Source organism: Andrographis paniculata, unplaced genomic scaffold (genome assembly GCF_009805555.1).
Source record: "Andrographis paniculata isolate CXL003 unplaced genomic scaffold, ASM980555v1 Contig60END, whole genome shotgun sequence".
Taxonomy (NCBI): domain Eukaryota; kingdom Viridiplantae; phylum Streptophyta; class Magnoliopsida; order Lamiales; family Acanthaceae; genus Andrographis; species Andrographis paniculata.
Window position 1 is genome coordinate 5466419 of NW_026137596.1, and position 24777 is coordinate 5491195.

Sequence of the window (24777 nt, forward strand, 5' to 3'; positions counted from 1 at the left end):
TAGTACAATACAATGATATTACAAAACGGATTAGATTGGCATTTGATTTATGTCATATAGATTACAAGATAAGAAAATCAATTTATTATTTCGACATTGATTTAATTATGACACTGCTGAAATATAGATAGAAGAATCGCATTCAAACAAATGAAAAAAAAAAAGAAAAGCGAGTTAAGAAAAAATCACGATTTCCATGCATATTATCCGTAATATATATGTATGTATAGTGCTTAAGGCCATAATTGCCAAAATTTGATGACCTAATTTATTATGAATGAAAATTTCATGTATCGATATTAATTTAAATACCATGTGCTATAGCACTTTTTTGTTTTTTTTTTTGTTTTTTTTTTTTAATGCGATAATATTAACTTTTGATAAGTAGTGTAGTATAGTTTTGTCTCCATCAAATTGCTTTATGGTTACTATATAATTTTTTTTTTTTTTTTTAAAAGATGTATATATCTTGGCTCGACTTGTAGAATTCTCAGCCTCATGTTCTTTACCATAATAATTTACCATGCATTATACTCCTCCATGTGTAGTGTAGTATAGTAGTGTAGCAAGCAATACTATATATTGTTGTCTCCTCATCAAAGTTAGATGCAAAAATCGATCCTAATTTACCTCGTAAGAAACATATAAATATCGTACAATGCTACTTTATGTATTGATCAATTAATTAGTATTGAAGTAAAAACCGAAGAATGGAGATCGATCGATTGATCAAAAGTATGTATCATTAATGAGTATAGCATCAACCCTAGCTACCTTAGCACAACCAATTAGAGATTTACACAAGGCTAGCTCATCAAAGATCAATGCCGCCGCACTCAAACTACTTTTACTTTATTAAATATCGATCATTGTAACCCTAATTTTCCATTGCAAGACTTTGCATAAATACATAGTTACTTGTTCACATCAGTACAAGTTATTCTTATTAGGGTTTTCTCAATGGGAAGAGGAAAAGTAGTTTTGGAGAGGATAGAGAACAAGGTGAATCGACAAGTGACATTCGGTAAGAGGAAGAATGGGATGATGAAGAAGGCTCAGGAGCTGTCTGTTTTGTGTGATGCTGAGGTTGCCCTAATTATATTCTCCAGCCAGGGAAAGCTTTTCGACTTCGGCACTGTCGGGTATATATATATATATATATAGATAGATAGATCCATATATTCCCCAAACCCTAATAATAGATTCTTGTAAAAAACTTTGTTAATATATATACTTTAATTTGATCAAGTTTTTGTCCCTTGTTTGTGAATGCTGTGGGGATATATGGGGGGCTAGATCCATTTGAATTCAAATGCAAAAGTTGGGTGGATGAAAAAATGAATAAGTAGTAGTACTATTTTGTCCAAAATCATAACTAGGTTGTCGTATTTTTGTTTGTTCGAAACATAAAAATATTCCGAAACCCTTGTGTGTGTTTTTATCCGATGAGAATAAATTATTAGTATGAATTATGAAGTGTCATGATTCAAGAAATGGACAACACATTCTAAAATTAAGGTTTGTTTGTATTAGGGATAATTTAAGGGTTTATTTCGTTGCGATTTGAATTTAATTTGAAATATAGTATTAATTTAAATTTTATTTAAATAGTATTTTGATATATTATTCTTATACTTTTATGAAAACTATACAAAATAATTAATATTAATTTTAGTCAAAATTAAAGACACATTCAATACAACAATATATGTATGTATATATTTTTTTAGAAGTTTGACAATGACAAGAGAATGATTCTATCCGTGTGGAAGAGGGAATTGCAGACTTCTTTGCTTTGTTTGACAGAGTCATTGATATATGTTATGCATTGAAATTTAAGTATGTGGGAGCTACAAAATAAATTGACTCTCAATCCAACTATTATTATTATTTTTTTTTGTTTTTTTTTTTTTATGATGTGGAATCGCTACTGCTATTATTTGAGTTAATTTCCGTCGAATATTGAGATATATCTTATTATTTTAGGCATATAATCATATATTCTATATTAATTTGATAGTTTTACCAAATAATTGAATCTATTGGTTTGTTTGATATGTAACTTAGTTTGAGTTTTATTTTTTATTTTTTATTTTTTATTTTTTTATTTAAGTACTAATTTAAATAGTATTGTGATATAATATTATGTGAGAGCAAATAATTTTTTTTTACTAAACATTGACCGAATAGTATAAAATTATGTTTGAAATCAAAACTAAACATAATGAACATATAAATTATTTTGAAAGAGAAATAGAAAAAAAAAATTGCATTTTTAACTAAGTATATGCTTGTGTTTATTATTTGTGTGGCTGTTGTAACAAGCCCTGTGAAACAAAAATTGCTAATTACTTAAAATATTTCGAATCATTAGATGTCAAAATATGCATACATCGTCAAGGTCAAATGTTAATTTATATTATCTTCTTGTCTGTTTAGGGTATTTTACTCGTTACAAAAAAAATAATATATTTGTCACAGAATTTCGTCCCTAAAGTTCACGTAGCTAACGTAATTTCATTACTAATTTCGTCTCTAATGTCATTAGTAACGAAAAAAATAGATTTAAAGACAAAAAAATTTTGTTATAAAAATGATTTTTTCTTGTAATGACTCGGTGAATGATATGTATATATAGGTCATAATATGTAATTATTTTAAGCATTTTCCTGTTTGTGATTTATGTAGAACAAGAAGAACTGTTGAGAGATACATACAGCTGAAATCTGGTGCGAATGGAAGCAGTGCTGCTGAACAAGGAAATCAGGTTTCTTGAATTTAATTTTTTTTTTTTTTATATATTTGTATACTGTGTCTGTGTCAATAAAAGGGGTTTCTTTCCTTCACTTGTGTTTTCATTTTTGTGTTTGAATTAATATATTTTTTTTAAGTAAAATTATTATTTGATCTAACGTTGTAGATCACAAAGAATTGGGTATTGTGATGTTATTGGTATGAAAGTGATAGATTCAACAGTAAACAAATTGATCAAATACAAAAAGATCATGAACATAATTAACATCATTTTCACCTTTTTGCAATTTATTTTGCATAGAAACATTTTTTCTTCTAGACAATGGGTGTGTTTGTTTGGGGGTTCGGATTTTGATTTGGGATTTAAATAGTAAAAGTTTTGAATTTGAATAGTTGTATGATGTGATATAAATAAGTGTTGATGTGATGTTTTGAATGTAAAATTGATTTTTAGTATAATATAAAAAAAATGAAAAATCGATGTTTGCACTACAATAAAATATCAATTTTGTAACGAAATTTTTTCGTTCTTAAATCCACTTTTTCCGTTACTAATGATATTAGAGACGGAATTAGGGATGAAATTTCGTTAGTACGTGAACTTTAGAAACGAAATTCCGTTACAAATATACTATTTTTTTGTAGTATTGATTTGATGTTTTTGAGGAAAAAAATAGGATAAATAGTGTATTTAAAATCCAATTCCCCAAACAAACACACCGTAAGGTTTTTTCTTTTATAATTGGTGATGTTACAATTCAATTGGAAGTATTATGTTGTTTCATACGTTGTTGTTGTTGTTGTGTAATGCAGTCTATTTACCACGTTGTGAACAAGTTAAAAACCAAATATCACTCTCTTCATCTCTCTCAAAGGTAAGAAATTTTTTTCATATATATAATTTATACTATTATGTTGATTAATTTATTGACATTCATTTCAGTGACGGAAAATTTTTATTGATAATACATTCGGCATATCTTCAATCCATATGTCCTATATCGATTTATATGATAAGAACCTTATTAACATACCTGGATTTATCGAGTTCTTTGATGCGGAATTGAGAACTCGAATAGTTGGTATTACGGTATTCCTCAACTAAATAGCCTAATGGGTCCTTCGTAGTCTATTCCGACGGGGAGAATGAAGAACAATGATTGATTTAGTGTATTGGGAACCATAACCGAATGTCCTTTATACAGTGATTAATATGCTACCATAATCACCTAATTGATACGCTATTTGGTATATGCTCAATTTATCACATGTCAATAAGATAGTAATTGACTTGTTCCATAATTAGATCACGTAATTTAAGTCAATCAAATAAATAATTGATTGTTTCTATGATCAAATCTCGTAATCTAAGTCAATCAAAGAAATTATTGATTATTTCTATTATTAGATTACGTAATTTAAGTCAATCAAATAAATCAAAATAACTAATATAATCGTACATTATTATTTTCTCATAATTATATAGGAAAATATATATTTTTCTAAATTTCTATTCATATATAATTATAACAAAAAATTACAAATAGAGTCCCCCCTAAGGAATAATCTAGTGGTGTGACCCATTTGATTTTACATGTCACATATGGTTCGCCTAGTGTAATTTATTTTTCTAGCTTAATTTGCAGACTATTAGGTTCGATCGAAAATTTACCCATAATGCATTCGAAGAGTAGCAGCTGCGGATTCTTACGTCACAAAAAAATAAATTACAAATATAGTAATATATATATGATCAATTATCATTTTTGTCCAGTGTATTTCTCAGTTATGTTTTGGTCGAGTAACCTGTAAAGAATATTTTTATGGTCATCTAGAATTTTTTTTTGTTAATAATGTATGGACCAAAACAAAGTTTGATAAAGATATAAAATATAAAAGCAATGGTTGGTTAGAAGAACCAAATAATATTTACAATTTTATTTTTTTCTGTAATTATTATATTATATAGGTTTTCTTTGTTGGGAATAAATAAACACTTGTGCAAAAAATTTTAGGCATTTACTTGGAGAAGATCTGGAAGGACTTGGTCTGAAGAAATTACTGAGTCTTGAGAAGCAGGTGGAGGCTACCCTCTCAAAGGCAAGAAAATGGAAGGTATATATCATCTAATCTTATTCTATATGAATTGATTTTATTTCAATTAAATAATCTATATCTATATATATATATATATATATGCATTGATTTTATTTCATTTTAAGGACCTATATATATGGTCACCAGAAATATTGTCCAAGGGTTTGTTTAGAAGTGTTTATTTTGATGTTTTAAAAATATAGTAAAATTAAAATTGAAATGTATTTCTATTGTATTTTCATTAGGTTTTTTTTTTTTTTTTTTTTTTTTTTTTTTATAGTATTTTGAATAGAAAATATATGTGAATATAATATTTTTTAGATGAAGAAAATATATACATATATTTGATATGATGCATTTTAGTGAGGAAATTGATAGGTAAGATGAAAATAAAGTAGAAAAATGAAATTAAACAAACCCTAACTAATGTAATGAAGAAATTAAATATATATATATATATATATATAAAAGATCCAAACAATTTTTTATCAAAGGAGTAGTTTTATTATATCAAATTATTTTTTTATTATATAAATTAATTGTTCTTAATAAGAATATATAGTTATTTATAAAATATTATTTAAATTAAAATTCAAAGAAAAAAAAAGTTGAAATCCAAATACAAATCAAACAGAAACAATATGTATGTTTATTTAAAAAAGAAAATCTTTTGCAGCAAATATCAAAGAGATCGAGGAAAGGAAGTTTTGTATATAGCTTATAATGTTATTAGCTTTATCATTAATAAATGTTTTTAAAAAAATACTATCTCCGTCCCACAACAAGTGTGCATTATTTATTTTTTGTACATAAATTTTTTAATATCAATATTATACTCCCTCATTCCCTTAACAATCTATCCATTTTGGTCCGTCCCATAACAAAGTATCAATTTCTTTTTCTAGTAATTTTACTATCTACCTAACATTACAAATACCCTTCTAATTTACGATATATTACACAAATATCATTACCTTTATATCATACAATACTAATATAGTTAATTTAGTCTTTTTACCTTTATTTCTATTTTGTCACAATATAATACTAATATTTTTAAAACTCCGTGTATAAAACAAATGAATATATAGATATGGGACGGAGGGAGTATTAGTTTGTAATAAAAAAAGAAAAAGAAAAACAAAGTGCTCCTATTAGTAAGTATGATGTAATATAAAAAAGTAAAATTGCTTATAACTCCCCTGTGGTTTCGAAAGTCAGCGTAAAATCTCCATATACTTTCAAAATTGCATGGTACCCCTTTATACTTTTAAAAACGTTGCATGAAACCCACCACTATGAAACTTTCCTCGTGTGATAAGAAGATGATTTCCTATCTATATGTTTTGCATGACAGAGGGGGTTTTATGCAATATTTTTTAAAGTATAAGTGAGCGTCATGCAATTTTTTAAAGTAAAATGGGGATTTATGCTGAATTTCGAAACCACAAAGTGGTTTCATGCAACATTTTTTAAAGTATAAGGGACGTCATACAATTTTTAAAGTAGAAGGAGAATTTACGCTGAGTTTCGAAATCACAACGGAGTTATGGACAATTTTGCCATATAAAAATAATGATATTTGTGTAATATATTGTAAATTGTAATGATATTTATTATATTAAATAGATAATACAATTACTAAATTAAAAAATAATATTTTTTTTTAAATGAACAAAAATAAAAAATAATAAATTTCTTCCGGGACGAAGGGAGTATTGCAATATGGACATGTTTTTTATCCTATTAAATAGTACTATTGTATTGTAATAGTAGATTGACGAATTGTCATTCTCATGCAAGGAGTACTACTATCTCTGCACATGCATTGTTTCGAAAATAAGAAATAAAATAAAAATAAGGTGTTGATGGTGACAGAAATCATCTTCTTGGGGTATATGTGTTCTAAATTGTTTTAAAAAAAAAATAAAATTTGAAATAGTTTAATATAAAATTTCATATATTTTAAATTAAAATTTAATATTTAATATGATATATTTTACTATTAAATAATAATATTACTTATTACTCCTTTCGTCGTACTTGTCATGTCCACCTTTTCATTTATGTTTGTCTCACTTTTTATTTCTATTTGTCTCACTTATTTTGTTATTTTTTTAAAAAATTATACACTTTAATCTTAATTTAATTTTTTAATTTATATGTTTTTGTAATTTTAATTAGACTAATTAGTTATTTTAATTTTAATTTATAATTATTTTTATTTAAAATAATTATTTTTACTAATACATTTTTAATTATTTATTAATTATACTTCTCATAAATTTTTGTGACTACAATAAAATAAATATGATAGCCGGGACAGATGGAATATAAAAAAATAATATTAAAAAATAGGTGGTAATATGTTTTAAACATTTAACAATTTAGTATAGTTGAATATATATATATATATATGACTAGTTAGGGCACTGCAATTAAGATCTTTACCTAAAGTATTTTATCATATTTAATTTACACTTTTTTTTTACTTCATATTTTGTTTCCTCCACTTATTTTTATAATTAAAAAAAAAATTAGAAAATATATCAATATGTATTTAATTGTGTAGAGAATAAAATTTTATATAATATACAAATATAAAAAATGAAAAAAGAATATTATAATAGATATATAAAAATAAAAAAGTGGAAATTTGAATTGCCTAGGAGTTTTTTCAAATTTTTCTTTTAATTATTGCTTATTTGACGCTGAGCTAAAAGGGGTACGAGTATCTCGGCAGATGAGATATCACCGTTGTGTATAGTCTTAGGTGCGTTTATCTTAAAAGATTGTATTATAATATCTAAATTATTTCAATGCATTATGTAAATAATGAAATAATTAATATAACTTTTTCTTTGCGTGATTAAATATTAGATAAAATTATTAAATATAAAATATTTCTAAGTGTTTAAAGAGATGAGTAATTTAGGTAATTTAATAAGTAAGATTAAATAATACTAGAGGTTATATTGTATTAATAATTATATAAATTAGTATAATTGTAAAAGACTTTTTTTTTTTATATTTTTGAATTTTATAAAAATTTATTTTCTATAGAATAAAATAAATATTAATAGCTATATTTATATATGTTTAATTTTAAAATTAAATAATTTTGATATAAATATAAACATATATGTAATTTTTTAATAAAATAAATGAAAGAAAGTATAAAAGTGGATGAACAAAAATATATGGTGGAAGAAAAAGAATATGAAAAAGAAATAGGAGATACTTTTAAAAATATTATACTCCCTCCGTCCATTGAATGGGTGACATTTGCTTTTTGCACATAAATTTTTAAATATTAGTATTATATTGGATTGTATTAAAAAAAAGACAAAAATATCTCTATTAGTATAGTGTAATATAAAAGTAATGACATTTGTTTAATATATCGTAAGTTGAAAGGGTATTTATTATGTTAGGTAGGTAGTACAATTATTAAATTAGGAAATGATAATCTTATTTTGGGACAAACGAATAGAAAATAATAACATTTGAATGAGACGGAGGGAGTATTGTTATTTATAGTTACTTTTAAAATATTATATTGTTTATTTATAATTAATATGCTATTTGGTAATAATTCATGCTCTCGTTTGAATTTTGGATTGAAATTTGAATAGTAAAAATTTTGAATGTGAATAATCGTACGATATGATATAAATAGGTGTTGATGTGATGTTTTGAATGTAAAATTAATTTTTAATATAATATAAAAAAAAATAAAAAAAAATAGGTGTTTGATTTGATATTTTTTAGAAAAATAAATAAATAAATATGTAGTAAAATTCGGAGAAAATCCCCCAAATAAACACATATGGGCCCTTGACTTGCTTTTGCTACTGCTTAGTCAATTATTTACAAAATTATTAATATCAGATCTAATGTACTTGACCTGTGTGTTCGTTTGGGGTTTGTGTATTGAATTCCGGGTTTTTAACAATTTTGAAATAAAATAGTTGTACAATGTATAAATAAATATTTATATGATATTTTATATTTAAATTAATTTTTAATGTAATATAAAAAATAAAAATATATATTTACTTTAATATTTTTAAAGTATTTTTTTTTTTAAAGAAGGAATAGAAAATCTTAAAAAAAAAAAATCAAATCAAATAAATACAATGTAACATGTTTGTTTTTTTGTAACTCATGTCATATCAGGCAGTGTATTCTTCTTAAAAACATTAAAATTAAACATGTATTCTTCTTATATAAAACACTGTATTAAATTTTATTTCATTTTTTGTTTGAAAACATTATTCAACATTTTACTTTTTCTATTAAGAAAGAATGCATCAAAACCTTGTGTATTTAGTCGAGAAGTTTTGATTTTAAATAGTAAAATTTTGAATTGAAATAATTGTTTGATGTGATATAAATATCAATTAATGTGATGTTTTTAATTTAAAATTAGATTTTAGTATAATAAAATAAATAAAAATTAAGTGTTTGATTTGATATTTTTTGAGAAAAAATAAAGTTGAAATAGTAAAATTATGAGTAAAATCTTACAGTAAATAGAACCTAATATTTTCAAAATAAATGAAAATACAAACGAAAATTGAGCGTTTGAAATAAATTGAGGGAAAATTATTATTTTCAAAATAAAATTGAAATAATAAAATTAGGGGTAATATCAATGAAAATTGAGGGTTTGATTTTTGAAAATTATTATTTTCAAAATAAATGAAAATACAAACGGAAATATATATATATATATATATATAAAGGGAAAAAAAAGAAAGTTTGTTTGAAAGTTGGTGTTTATGTCATTACTTGATGAAATAGAAAATTTAAATGTGTAAATATATATGCAGACAAGAAAAATGCTGGAAAAGATGGAAACTTTGCGCAAAATGGTAAGCACATTGTGAAAACCTTGGAATTATACATATACTCATATTGGTTCAAAACGTCAGGGGTGAGCATTCGAATTTTCGGTTCAGATTTAACCAAATTTGAATCGATCCGAAAATTCGAAATTTTTGAAAAAATCAATCCGAACCGAACCGAAATAACCGAAATCCGAACTAAAAAATCCGAACCAAACCGAAAAATCCGAAATTCTAAATATTTTTATTATTATTTTTTAAATTTTTAAATTCTTTTATATTTTATTATTATTTTATAATATTAAATATATATAATATATAAAAATTAAATATATTAAAATATAATTAATAAATTTGAGTTTTTTATATTAAAATATAATATCTTCTAATAAAATATTAAATATATATAATAAAAAAATATATTAAAATATTATATTTCGATTTTTAGATTGGTTCGGATTTTAAGTATACCGATCCGATCCGACCCGACCAGAAAATCCAAAATTTGTTAAAAATTCAATCCGATTCAATCCGAAAATTCGAAAAATCCAAACCAAATTTTAAATTTCAATTTGGTTCAGATTAGATTTTCGGATTTCGGATATTTTGGTCACCCCTACAAAACATGACAAGATTATATAATTCAAAATAATTAAATAGAAAGGTAAGTCATGATATGTACATATGACGACAGGGAACTGAACTTGAAGAAGAGAACAAGCAACTCAAATCAAAGGTTATACATTCTATCACTTATAATATATCTAGTTAATTTATATTTTCTCATTCTCAACAGAGTTGTCTTGTTTTTCTATTTTCGTCCGTCTCGAAACAATTGTCTTGTTTCTTTATTTAGTCATCGTGGTTCCCACTTTATAATAAAATTATTCATGTTTTTTCAAACTATCCCTAGTTATTACTCTAATCTACTTTTTAAAATCATTTAAAAAATAAAGGTATTTTAGTCTTTTTACCTTTTACTTTATATCCACTTTCAATGAAATACTATTATTGAAATCACAGCTGGAGAAAGAAACTAAGGCAGCATTGGCAGAAGATTCGGCTGTCCGTGTGGTGCGACCAATGCTTTCATTCCCGGATTAGGATTAATATAGTCAACTATTTTAAATAAAAACTTCAAAGGTATGCATATTTATTTGTTTAAATAGACAATACATGCTTCTATACAAGACAATATATAGTTGTGTTATATAGAAATGTGTGATGTTTAATTTATATTTTTATATTGTATTATACTTTATAAATATATTTACTTACTGAAATTAATAATATATTGGACTATATGAAATTATATTATAAGTTGTATTTTATATTATTTTGTGTTGTCAAAAATATGTTCTTTGCCTTACATATATATATATATATGGTAACTGAGTCAAATACATATATATATATATATAATAAAATTGTCTGTAACTCTCTTATATTTTTTAAACTCGGCGTAAATTAATCCTTTATTTTAAAAATTATACGGTACTCTTTTATACTTTAAAAAATATTGCATAAAACCCCTATGTGGTTTCGAAACTCAAGTGTAAATCTCCACTTTACTTTAAAAAAAATTGTTTGACGCCCTCTTATACTTTCAAAAATATTGTATGAAACTTTCCGCTATGCAAAAATATTGATAGAAAATCATCATCCCATTACGCAACGGAGGTTTCATGGGGTGGAGAAAAGAGATTTCACGCAGAATTTCAAAATTACTGAGGAGTTATAAACAATTTTACCTATATATATATATATATATGTTCGTGTGTCTGTGCGTCATCATCAACGTATATACATGTATATGTGCTTGCGCGTGTGTTAACAATTGCAAGAATCTCTTAAGAAAAGATAAGACTCCACAATACGAACAAGGAATAAATATTTTTTTAAAAAAGTGCTATTCATTTAATTATCTTAAAATTTGTACTGTTTTTGTATCCGCAGGTCGATCGATCCTTGGAGAAGATGCAGTTGAGCAACGCACAGGATATATATGCATATATATATATATATATATATGATAAATGTGTGTGTGGAGTGAAATTGCTTCTTAGACGACTATCATCATACAGTATATTGTTAATTAATATATAAACCTTATCAAATAAATCAGCAGAATTAAACTTCACTGCAAAATCGAGAGAAGGGGTGATGAGATGAGACACTTATTATAATCTTGGTCTGTTTTAATTTCTTCTTCATGCATAATGTTTAAATTTGGACGAGATTAAGCTACCTTCATTACACTTACAAATCCATTGTCTTTTCTGATAATGTTAATTAATTAATACGATCACTTACATAGCAACAATATATATAAATTTGTTGTATTCGAAAATTCAAATATTCTTAATCTCGCGACAGTTTGTTGAAATCGGTCGAAAAATGGATAAAGGTCCCTTAGGGCATTCCAGAAAGCTCCTAAATGAATATTTCGTGTCTGTAAGCAAACGAAAAATTCTCCGATGAAAATGAAAAGGGAAAAAGACTTTTAAAAATATAATTACGTTAAAACTGGAAATGAAGGCTGAAAAATATATATTCAGAATGAAAACAACGCCGAAATAAATGAAATAAATTTTCAAAAAAGGTAAATGGCAAGAATAATAAAAATATAAGAAAAATAAAGATAGTTTAAAGATAAAAGATGGGAATTTGTTGTGTTGGTCGAGGACCCACTTCATCCTTGATCTTCGCCATTATAACCATTTCAAACCTTATAATTCCACTTCCATCAATACTCATTATTTTTTTTTCAATTACTCAAAGATCATTACTTTATATAACTCTTATGTGTTTTGATTATGTAACTGCCGAAATTCCTTCACTCATGAATGATCTATCATTTAAATAGTGTAACTTGTGGAACTCCAAACATCTTACATGACTAGTAACGACTAAAACCCCTAGGGTCATTGAATCCTCCATCATTCGGTTTCTTTAATGAAGTCTTCCACCACTTCCATAATCCCTCGCTCTTTGATTTCTTATTCAAGCTTCATTTATATCCAAATAACAGTAAAAAACTCAAAGGTTATTGAATACATTTACCCTCACTTTCTTGTAACTACTGAAACCACTCACTTCCACTATGATTTCTGCTAGCCGAGAATTTTCTTCTCACAATGGGCTTCGAATATTCTTCATGGGTTGACACTACTTCCCCTGGGCCTGATCAACTTGGCCTCAACTCAACCAATATATTCTCAATTGGGCTTTTCATCATTCCTTTTTGGGTCTTGTTTAACTTGGGCTTTTCCTTCAAATTATTGACCTTGTCCCAAAATTTTCGTAAGGTCTTGGGCTTTTTTTTGCTTCCTTGGACTAGTTATTCATCTCGGGCCAGATCTGCCATTTTAACTGCTATTTCCTCCCCAAGTGTGATTTTAGTCAGTATAGCGGTCATTTTCGCCGCCTTTATTCCTTCGAGATTTTTCCAAAATCTTGCGGATTTATTGGTATAACACACGCCCCTAAGATATTTGGATGATTTGATTTTCAAGAACATCACATATTTTTTTAATATTTATATTTTATTTTTTCAAGAAGTTTATTGGATTACCTTTTAGTGGCGGAATAGAAGGCCAAGAAACTTTATTAGGACATAATTTATTCTCCACCCTTGCGGACTGTTGCTAACATTGTTTCTGTTACTTTTGAGCCTAAGGGGATAGCTTTGTGTTTCTTTACTCACAATTTCGCCTGTTGTTCCCACTTTAGTTGCATTTATCCTTTTTTTTTTGTTTCTTCCCTATACTTAAACCCACCACTTTCATCCTCTTTTCCTCAATGTGTTCTCTAAATTTGCTCCAAAGTCGTAGCCTCCACAATGCGAGAACCCTCATTCTTCTTCTTTAAAGTCTTGAAAATTACTTTTGTGAACAAAACATTTTCAGTCATCATCTGCTCTTCAACGGATTTGAACATCTATTTTTCTTCCTCTGGACCACCTTCCAAATGTGAAAAATATATTCATAATTTGTTTGCCACCCAACGGATTTAGTAATATGTTATTCAGTTCTTCATCTTGATATGACAGGTTCTGCAGCCGGTCTTTCCATTTGCTGAGGAACTTGAGGTCGTCAATCATCGCATTCTTCCATGAAATCTGGCCACAGACCAGCCTTCATGCATACCTTGAATCCCTGGGAGGGAGACGTTGCATGCCTCCCAGTTCTTGAAATCTTGCACTATCATTGACAAATATTACACGTTTGTAGAAAAATATATTATATCCAAAACATAGACCTCCATAAGTGGATCCACTTCTGCTTCTAGCGTTTCCACCTTGTCCCTATTCCAAAATAAAACTTTCTGGTGGAGTGTGGAAGGCACACACTTTAATGTGTGTATCCGGTCATGACCCAGGGTGATGGAATACTCTGGCTTTCTTTAAATCAAGAAGAACACCATCCGGTCTTTTTTGTTCCTAACGGTGACATCTGCCACCACCACTCTAGTGGCCTTATGGGCTTTGCCTGTAAAATCTATTTTTCTCATGGCCGTTGGAATCAACTCGTTCTTGGTCATTTTAGTCATTTTTAGCGTAGCTAACATCATGATGTTTATGGGAGATCCGTCGATTAACATCTTACTCATTGACCGCCTGTTCGGGAAAATTGTGAAGAAGAGCAGCTTCAGGTGCCGGGTTGCTTCCTCAGTAGGTTTTTTGGAAACAATATCCTCCTGCCTAATTCCCATTGGGTCCTCTACATCATCAACCCAAAAAATAAAGCTCGAGTCATTTATCATCACGTCACCATGTATAAATTCTGGCAGAGTAGGTGGTGCACTGAACTCCTTTTGGTAGAACTCCAATTATATTGACTGCAAAGTCTCTATGATAGTTCACACTCTCTCCATATCTTCATCGGTCACCACGATTGTGAAGTTGGCCTCGGATTCATCACTTTTCTCTAGGAGTGTATCCCCTATCGGATCATCTGACTGATCTTTAGGTAAGTTGCTGCCAGAGGAAATTTCTGATGTTTTTCTTCTAGGTTCTCCAAGAATGATGTCTCCCTCTAGAATGCGTTTAGGGCATCATTCATGTCTCATCCGCAAGTGGTTCCGCAAACCCCTTTGTGACAAACTGTTGTGATTTCCGCTAGGATCCTCAAGTGTTGTCTTGTTACCAACATTCCTCCGTTGAATGGCTTCCTGTTTTGGCTGATGCTAATGGTGTATCAGCTTCTGCATCATGGTTAAGGGTTTCTGTTGACTTTTCCACTGGTTCACTACCCATTTGCTATCTCTGGAAGCTGTTCTTGATGATGTGTGACCTGCGGATTGATTACCGTCTGGTCCATTGAAGTAACTCTCTAGACTCTGTCATTCTTGTAGAAACTAACTTCCGACACTGTATTGTGTGGTGAAAGTTTATCCAAAATAGAAATCTGTTGTGGCAGTCTAGTGACCTGCCCGATCCTTGTGAGTGTGACCTTAAAAGGTAGCTTTCAATCTTCCTATAGTATGGGTAGTGTGGCCTTCCAAGATGGCTTCAAATCTTCATGCAATATTGGTAAGACTGGTGCTTGATTTGGTTCAGCTGCATTCCGACGATATTGATAAATGTTAGCGAATGATTCATATCAAGCTTCTTGGCCAGCTAGAGGCAGCCTTTTTGCACATTGAGTGAATAAGAACTTTTTTTTTTTTTTTATCCGAACTAATATGAGGGACTGTAGGACACCTCTGCCCCCCAACATCTTTGACTTTGTGAAGGTTCTTTACACCATTAACAACTTAGGGAAGAAATGTCTCCCAAGTTGCTTTTTCTGGTGATCCTCCGGAACTTCCAGTGTTGCTAAGCCACCAGTTACTAGAAGAAGTATCTTTTGGAACCCATTTTCTGAAGTGATAGTTTGTGGCGGAATTTCACTTTACATGAGGTTCCTGCACTTTCAATTTAGAGAAAAGAAGCGGCTCTTTTTGGAAAGCCTGTCTGATATCAATGAATTCAAAAGAATCCGGCGAAAGTTGAAAAGATAATGACTTACTTTAGGAAATGCATGATTGAATGCCTTTCGGTATTCTCACATCCCGTAGAATAGAATGGTTCTCTCAAATTTGGTCTGGAACAGCTTGTTGGCATGGAGGCTTTGCAAATATTTTGAGAGCATTAATGCAGCTTTTTAAATCATTTTCTTTAATACATTCAGATCTATTGGAGGATTCATTGGCATATTTTACTGCTGCCTTTGTGATTGATTTGCCATTGGCGGAACTTGTTGGTTCCTTGTGATTGATTTGCCATTGGCAGAACTTGTTGAACCATTTCAACAATAGGGTGTTCTTCTACAAATGAAAACCCTTGAAGACCATATCCGCCACCTACTGGAAGTGGCAGAATCTAATTCATTGCTCCTCTTATGGGTGGCCTTGATTATGACCCTTCTTGGATGGCCACGAGTGGCACTGCAGTATGCCAATTTGTGATAATCGGCCGTTCCATTTGAATCCGCAGAAGTATATTTGAGCTGATATTTTCGAATGCATATTGTGGCGGTGCATACAAGACTATTTTGTTTGTTCTATTGTCCATAGTCACCTATCTCCCAGTTGATAGGTTAATCGGCGGGATATGGGCGTACAAACCCGTAATCCGACCCGAACCCGGCCAGGTTTAAAATTAAAATTCACAACCCGCCCCAAAACATATTATTTAGACTTGAACCCGCCCCATTAAGAGCGGAGCTAAGGCGGGTCCGGGGCTAACCCACCCCATTTGACATCCTTAGACGGCAGCAGTCGCGGTTGAAGAAACGGAAAGAGAAATTAGGGATTTAGGGTTGGGGCAAACTTCTAATTGAGTTTTATGTTTAAAATTATTTAAATAAATATATTTTATTATATAAATATACATATATTAGTTATAATAATTTTAAAAACTTACTTGGGCAAACAAGTAATTGAGTTATATGTTTAAAATTATTTAAATAAATAAATAATATATGTTTATTATATAAATAAACATATATTAGTTATAATAATTTAAAAAATATCCGGGTCCGGGTCTTGGTTTGGGTGGGTTTTCAATAAAACTCGTAACCCGCCTCGAACCCGGCTTGGTTTAAAATTTAAAATCCACAACCGGCTCCAAAACATATTATTTAGACCCGATTTCGCCCCATGAAGAGCGGGTTCGGGGCTAACTCACTCTATTTGACATCTATCCAAAACCGTTCATGTGAATATCATGCTTAAATTGACTAATACAAATGAAAATTTCATATTTAGCATATTATTGTCTGAAATATTGTTACTTAATCAATTTGAAGATAATATGTAAAATTAAGTTTAAAGAATATAACATATGTAAATATGTCCAAGAGGAAACAAAATAATAGAAATAACAAAATTACATTTAAGATAATTCAAAAGATAATCATAATCTCAGCTGGATGCAATGTAGGTCACCGTTTACATACGATACATGCATCATCCCTATATGCGACTTACATCATTTATCTATAATGTATACATTATATTTATTTAAGTTATATATTATACATATAAACATAGTGAAAAATATATCTAATATAATCCATCATTTATAACAATAATAATAAACTTCTTCCGTCAATGATGAAAGGGTCCTATCACAACCATATGGAAGACCGTAAACCCTACCAAAATTTTCATCCGTCAAAATCCATTCCTTCTCATTCAAAAATACAAAACAATTAAGGTTGAAATCCCAACAACTTCAAAATTGGATCGACACTCATGGGCATGAGATTGACAAACAAAAGTCCCCTAAAGCATGTACCTCTAATGAAATACTTTGCGAGTCTCCACTTGGCCGAAACAGCTTCTCATTATTGAAATTCGCTACCTTCCTCGGCACACAAGGGACTTGAATGTGCTTCCTTCTCTTTATTTTGGATTTAATTGATGACTTGGGATCTCTCTTCGTTGATTCTGTCGTTGGAAGATCGATTTCACTAGAGATGTAGATGGAAGCGAGGTCAACGGCGTGAGGGCATCAACTACGACGGGCATCGCTCGCGTGTCCGACAGTAGCGGGCACGGGTAACGACGTCGTTGGCGGCGATTGTGAATGGTGGGTGGGCGATATTAAAATATATTGTTTATTGTTACCTCATTTAAAAAATTGTTTGATCATAATCTAAGACTTCAAATAACATATATACATATTTTTTGTGTATCAATTGTATGTATTTTATAGTAAAAGAAGAACTATTGAATTAACTTTATTAAGAAATATAAGAAATGTTTACATAAAGAATATTCTATAAATACACCATTAAAATAAGGGATATTAGTTTTTGTTTTTCAAAAATTACTTGATGTGAAATTTGATTAATTAGCAAATCTTATATTTTAGAAAATACAAAGTAAATTTATCTTATTATAGTGAATAATCTGCGAGCTAAAAATATGTATCACGATGTGTTTATTTGAACATCCTTCCAGTAAACCATACACGGAGGATATTTAATGACCAACATCATATTAATGTTATAAAGATATTACCTGCAACAATTGTATACATAATTGCATTTTGTATATATACGATTTTTAAAAATAGTTAATTGCAGACGTTTTTAATTTTGAGTAAGATTACGTTGTCAAATATTTCAAAGGTAGTTAACATAATTAATTTTTACTTAATTAAGGATCATTTAATTTATATTTTTTCCGAAATACCCAAAACACCCTCGATTAACATAAGTGTTGGATTAACAATAAAAATGATCGAACGAGCCAACAAAAATTCAGAATAATCCTAATCTTTTTATAATATTGGGACCATACCAGTTCCCAAACACACACATATATATATATATATAGTTCTGTGAAGTAGCCAAAGATAGAACGTAACTAACACAAGTAAATATATTTAGACAAGTTGTAGTAGCCATATATGATATATCCGCTCAAAGTGAAGCCAATTTGCCTAATCCTCAAGCTCTACAATCTTCACGACTGATGCATCCCCAACTTTCTGGAAAACCACGACACGATCGTGTTGTTTTATAAAGCCCGAGGCCCGCCCATAATCCAAAGCAACTCTTAATGCCGGTTCATTTATTGCGCTCATCAATTCCAGCTGGAATTTAATTAATTAAATCGTTAGCATTAGTACATATATATATATATATCAGATCGGATCCTCCGTCCCATTAACACACTCTATCCCCTTATCTCACACACATAATGTGTATATATATAATACATACACACGTGTATGTATATATACACATTATGTATGTAGGAATAGGGGGATAGGTTTTATTTATGGGACAGAAGATCCCATGGGATATATGTATATATTATATGTACAACAACTTCAAGAAAGTGTGCGAAGAGTAAATTGTATATGCATAGAACTCCTATGTTGCAAACGGAGCACATATACCATTTTGGTTAACACAAGGTGAATTGCTTAATATAAATTTACACGAGGTATTTAGGACTATCTCCGTCCGATTCTAAGGATCTTATTTACTTTTTGCGTGTTGATATTTGAATATTAATTATTATATAAAAACGTAGTACAAATTAAGGAAAAATAACAAAAATACTTCCATTAGTGTCTTATAATACTATTATAATGATATTTGTACAAATATAAGAATATTTTTAACATTAAGTACGATGACGCAAAAGGTAAATGAGACCTTAGAGCCAGACAGAAAGAGTATTAGAATACATATCAATATGTTAGTATGTATAATTTACCCGTGTGTGAATGCATTTATAAATGCGATATAAGTAATGTTTTTGTCATGTAATAAAGTTGAAAGCTGAAATACATTTATAAATGCGATATAAGTAATGTTTTTGTCATGTAATAAAGTTGAAAGCTGAAATACACGGAAAAAAACAATAAAAATGGGATGATTGTCCGAAAACGCAGCTAAATTTGAACCTTTCAAAGCATATCTTTTGTAGGACATTAATTATTTGAAAAATAAAAATACAAGACATTGCATATTACCTCCCTAAAAGGATGTCATTTGCATATTGTAATAAATTCAGATAGTTATTTGAATATTTGTTTTTATAGAGGTATTCTTATCGAAGACTCTAATTTCACTCCAACCTAATTCGTGTTTAAACTACCCTAAACATTCAACAAAGTGACTAAATTTAAACATTTAGCCTAAGAGGTTGATCGATTTATATCAAAGAAATCCATAAACTAGACATCTATTCACATGCAAAAGTAATCCTCTCGAATAATTTTGATTCTTTATCATCAAAATTTATCATCTTACCGGCTTCCTAGGATCTGCGAGTATGGGAAAAATTCCTCGGACTATTAGGGACTGCCTAGCCTGAGAATATTTGTCGAACGAAACAAACAAGTTGGCCTCGATAAAAAACTTGCAAACACACAAACATATAACAATGCCGAACATATATATATATATATGTATATAATACCTCAAAGCCACCACTAAATGTCCAGCGGAGCTGATTCGTCTTCAGCTTTGGAATGAAGACAGATAATACTGGCATTGTTGGTTTATACTTAGCTATTAATCTGTGCCATTTTCAAAGGTAAAAATTGGGCAGGACAAAAAATCGACAAGGTCCAGAGTTAGTATGATAAAGAGAAGAATAGAACAGGACCTCGCTGCTCTTCCAGAAGAAGTGAAACATATAATGACCGATGCACTCACTTTGATGGCAGCACGAACCTACGTTACATTGATCATAAAAAAAAAACAGAAATGATGAGAAACAGTAAAATAAATAAATAACCAAAGTGAAGATCGAGGTGCTCGTAGCTACTGCTGAAGAAGCTAGAGATTCTAGATGAGCCAATGGTGGTTCGGCCGCGTCCTTGAAAATCTTCTTGAAATAAAGATCATGATTGTACACCTTTTCTGCCTGCAAATTCGAAAAACGAAAATAAGATTGATTACAAAGGTGTGCACACATACATGTCTGTCTGTCCGTTTACAGTTTTACCTCAGCACAGATTTTACCAACAGTTGAGATGGTCTCGACTGGATTTGATCCACGGAGAGTTTCTGCACCTAAGAGAATTGCGTCGCACCCTAAACAATGGCTTTTGATTAGCTATAGAACGATCAAAAGTAAGGCTTAGAATTAAAAACTGACATTGCATATACCATCAAGTACAGCATTAGCAACATCAGTAGCCTCGGCACGAGTCGGCCTTAAGTTGTCGGTCATGCTATCAACAACACGAGTAATCACTGCAGGCTTCCCAGCCACATTGCATTTGTATATGGCTTCTTTTTGATATAAAAACACCTGTGGAACATCACTCCAAAATCAATCAATACTAGAGATTATTATTATACTCAGGCCGGTCCTCACTTTCGAAGGCCCAAGGCGAAAAAAAAAAAATAAATAAATAAATATGAGCCCCTAAATATATATAAATAATATATTTTTATTTATAATAAAATATAAATAATTAAATAAAATGATTTTCTAGGATTTTTAAAGAAAAAATAGTATAAAAAAATATTTCTAAATGTTTGAGACATATAGGACTCAATATTAAAAATTAATCTCTATACCACCAACTACAAACTTTTTTTATTCATATATATCAAATAAATTATATATATATAAACTGCAACACACAGGTAGCTAGCAAATACCACACGGTAATGCTAATGACAGCACATCATTTATATTAATCATAGCACATGAACTAACATCACACAGATAAATAGAAAAATCACACAGTAATGTTAGTGACAACACATCATTTATATTCATATAACACATGGCATACACTTGTACAATACACTTGTAATAATAACCAAACAACACATGTCATTGTTACAAACAGCACATATTTTAAATAAAGACTTGTATTGTTTTTGTATTTTATGGTACTGATTTTTCCAAATCATCACTGTAACCTTCCCCGTAAACTATACATATACTCCTATAACATAAATATATAATGGGCCTCCAGTTTACCGTGGGCCCTGGGCGGCCCTCTGGCCAGTGCCGGCCCTGACTATACTATACATATTCTTTCATCAAAGTCACTTCACCCAACTTTGAATTCTTTTTAATGACTGAAAATTAATCTTTTTGTGAGGTGCCTACCTTTTCTGGTGGGAGATCTATTCCGAGATTCCCACGAGCAAGAATTACGCCATCTGCTTCTTCAAGAATCTCATCAAGACGGATTAGTCCCTGCAAAGAAAAAGGCAGGAAGGTACACTGAAACCACTTTCATATAGTAACTATAGTAATGCATCTGAGTAGAATGTTAATATCCGACATACCTCCACATTCTCAATCTTGGCAAAAATTTGTGTCCGGTTGAGGTTGTTGCCCACTTTCGATAAAAATTCACGCGCCTGTTCACAAAGGACACATTAACCAAACACAAGTTGATTAGACATGGAGGTTGTTAATTTTTAACAAGTGAAAAGGGAGCAATGCTAGCTATCACATTAAACATGCTTGCCTGTCTAACATCATCGGCGCAGCGAGTGTAAGAAAGTGAAAGGAAGTCAATCTTGTTTTGAACCCCCCAAGTGCTTATAACCTAATAATAATGATAATACCAATATGAACAGAGATACACACCACACAAGTTACTGCTTAATATAAAAAAAAAGTATTCCCTCCGTCCGCATCTAAGCTTTTGCGTCATTGTACTTAACATTAAGACACTAATGAAAGTATTTTTGCAATTTTTTCTTAATTTGTACTACATTTTGATATAATAATTAATATTGAAAGATCAACACGCAAAAAGTAAATGAGACCCTTTGAGCCGGACGGAGGTAGTACTATATATATGTATATATTTAGTTATTACTTTGTAATGTTTATTGCTCACACAATTGACTATGCTTGAAGTTAAATGTTGTGCATACGCCATGCCAATATCAAGTACCTCCTTATCTTTATTGGTGAGAGTCGGGAGGTCAATGTGGATCCGAGAAATGTGTAGAGTGTACAATGCTCCGGACAATGTAGCAGAATTCTTGATCATACAAACAACATTTTCATCTTTCACCTCCGACACCTACATTGTCCAAACACCTAATTAAAATGCCATTGATGTGCATTTTTATCTTCACTTTGATGCGCATCCAAATACAAATCTAGACTAGAATACTCTGTAAGCATCTCTCTTCTATATTCAAAAGCTAATCATCGTACCTACTTTCGACCAAATTATCGGATCCGGAATTTATACACAATCACACCATGTCATTATTATCTTATTAGGTCATGCTAATAAATATAATTTGAATGAAATTTACCTCGAGCCAAACAGAAGTTGTCTCTCGTCCTGTGAACAAGTACTGACCAATGAAAATGTCATCGCCCTTTCTCACTGCCTACATAATAGTAAAACATTGTAAGATCTTAACATATTCTCGTTTATTATTATTGGTAAATTTATAATAATTAGACCAATACATTGACGGCATCGCCATTATGTCTACCTTGGACAATCCATTGAAATTAATCGGAAGTAAATCTGGAGTGGCTTCTTTATCTTGATCTGGTGTTAGTGTGACCAAAGAGCCTTCAGAAAGTGAAATAGGCCGCTCTGTTTTGTTGACAATCAGCAACTCCGGCCCACCTGTGTCGAGCATGACCTGGCAAATCGAAATGTTTGTGCTTTTTAGTATGACATCCGGACGTCGTAGTTGTTGTCTTATCATAGAGTGATGGAACATCTAGCTTACTGCACAGAGCTTTTTCGTGTTCTTGATGGACACCTTCAAGTTCTCCAAGGTTTCTTGGTGGAAATTTTGATCACCCCACGAGAAATCAAATCGTGCAACTACAGATGAAGACAATAGCTTGCTTTGAATACTTAAATCTATGTTGCAATGGCTTCCCTCCCTCTTCTTCATATAAAAATAATAAGGTAAAAAGTATGTGTCTCATTGATACAAATCTACAAATATAAATTGCTTCTCTTCTCTGAATATACTCCCTAATACTAACATTTTAGTTATCCTTTAGGGAAATAAAAAAATAAAACTGTTTCATCATTCATATCATATGCACATCATTAGTCAAGCTTTTGAGGAAAAACTATACACATATTATGTAAGTAACTATGTAAGATTATTACCAGACATCCCAGCATTAAGACAGCCTGAAATAACCTCCACAGACCTTGAATTAAGCCCCAATGTCCCCATAATTTTTGTCATTGCCGGGAAGAAATGCTGCATAATTAAAGAAACCAAATCCCGATCACAAACCAAAATGGATAAACAACACAAATTCATAAAAAGTACACGTACAATTGAAGATGAACAACAAGTAAAACTAACTCATATATACTTGTCGGCATTATTAGTAAAATTATTAATAACATACTCAGACACTCATTTACTTAAAACCTCAACCTCGAGCGAAAATCCCCCCAAGAAACAAAACAGCCCAAGGAAATTACAGAGCAAGAAAAACCCAAAATGGCTCTCCTGCTGTACACAAGACGATTTAAAGAAACTAGGAGGAGAGAGAGAGAGAGAGTTTACAGGTGTTGTGGAGGGCTCGAGAATGGAGGACATCCTCAAAGGTTCCTCGAGAAGTAAGTAATTAGACACCATTGTTGAGGTTGAGGTAGAGGTGAATGAGATTTGTGTAATTTGAGGAGAATGATGAATGAATCAGTCGAGGGAAGAGAAAATATGGGAGTGTCAGGCTGTGAGCAGCAGCTTATTTTGTCGTGTAGTGCAGACTGTTCGGTAATATTTCGTTCTTTGTTACCGGAACACCTACCAGTATGGGAGTATGTTGCTGGTGGGATATTATTATTATTATTATTATTATTATTATTATTATTATTTTGGTAGTTGGTTGTTGTCAGCTTTTTTGGGGTGTGTTAGAATTTTCATTTAATAAAATTTTGTAAATTCTTTGGACATTTTCATCGCACAACGTTATAAACGTGGATGGCGTATTTTTGTATTAAAAGCGATGCAGCGTGGTGTAGGTGAGACTCTCTTTTGTATTGTATTTTCTTTCTTCTCTCTTTCTCCATTCTCTTCTCCAAACCAAGCATTTTGCTGCCATAATTTTATCCTCTCTCCATCTTTTTTCCATTTCGATATTC

General features: G+C 30.2%; 2 protein-coding genes across 2 annotated transcripts; one reads left to right on the forward strand and one right to left on the reverse strand.

Annotated features, from left to right (window-relative positions):
• Nucleotides 1-960: 960 nt before the first annotated feature.
• Nucleotides 961-11856, forward strand: LOC127259981 (MADS-box transcription factor 6-like). Its single transcript, XM_051287602.1, has 8 exons — nt 961-1142; nt 2689-2767; nt 3568-3629; nt 4770-4869; nt 9687-9728; nt 10396-10437; nt 10725-10844; nt 11658-11856. The coding sequence occupies exons 1-7, from the start codon at nt 961-963 to the stop codon at nt 10803-10805; spliced, it is 588 nt and encodes a 195-aa protein (XP_051143559.1). The 3' UTR covers nt 10806-10844; nt 11658-11856.
• Nucleotides 11857-18401: 6545 nt separating this feature from the next.
• Nucleotides 18402-24408, reverse strand: LOC127259223 (pyruvate kinase 1, cytosolic-like). Its single transcript, XM_051286396.1, has 16 exons — nt 24200-24408; nt 23788-23884; nt 23393-23490; nt 23147-23302; nt 22961-23038; nt 22588-22719; nt 22153-22233; nt 21968-22042; nt 21786-21875; nt 20825-20969; nt 20661-20749; nt 20481-20579; nt 20319-20386; nt 20130-20229; nt 19961-20020; nt 18402-18789 (listed from the first exon to the last, which is right to left on the reverse strand). The coding sequence occupies exons 1-16, from the start codon at nt 24269-24271 to the stop codon at nt 18637-18639; spliced, it is 1593 nt and encodes a 530-aa protein (XP_051142353.1). The 5' UTR covers nt 24272-24408; the 3' UTR covers nt 18402-18636.
• Nucleotides 24409-24777: the final 369 nt, after the last annotated feature.

Bases quoted from the DNA above. Each gene is read 5' to 3' on its own strand.
- LOC127259223 (XM_051286396.1), bottom strand. From the start codon at position 24,271: ATGGTGTCTAATTACTTACTTCTCGAGGAACCTTTGAGGATGTCCTCC. The intron at 22,043-22,152 runs GCAAGCATGTTT...CTTTGTGAACAG, and splicing joins GCGCCGATGATGTTAGACAG to GCGCGTGAATTTTTATCGAA. The intron at 20,580-20,660 runs GTAAAACTGTAA...TCGAATTTGCAG, and splicing joins TTGGTAAAATCTGTGCTGAG to GCAGAAAAGGTGTACAATCA.
- LOC127259981 (XM_051287602.1), top strand. From the start codon at position 961: ATGGGAAGAGGAAAAGTAGTTTTGGAGAGGATAGAGAACAAGGTGAAT. The intron at 1,143-2,688 runs GTATATATATAT...TGATTTATGTAG, and splicing joins TTCGACTTCGGCACTGTCGG to AACAAGAAGAACTGTTGAGA. The intron at 4,870-9,686 runs GTATATATCATC...ATATATATGCAG, and splicing joins CAAAGGCAAGAAAATGGAAG to ACAAGAAAAATGCTGGAAAA.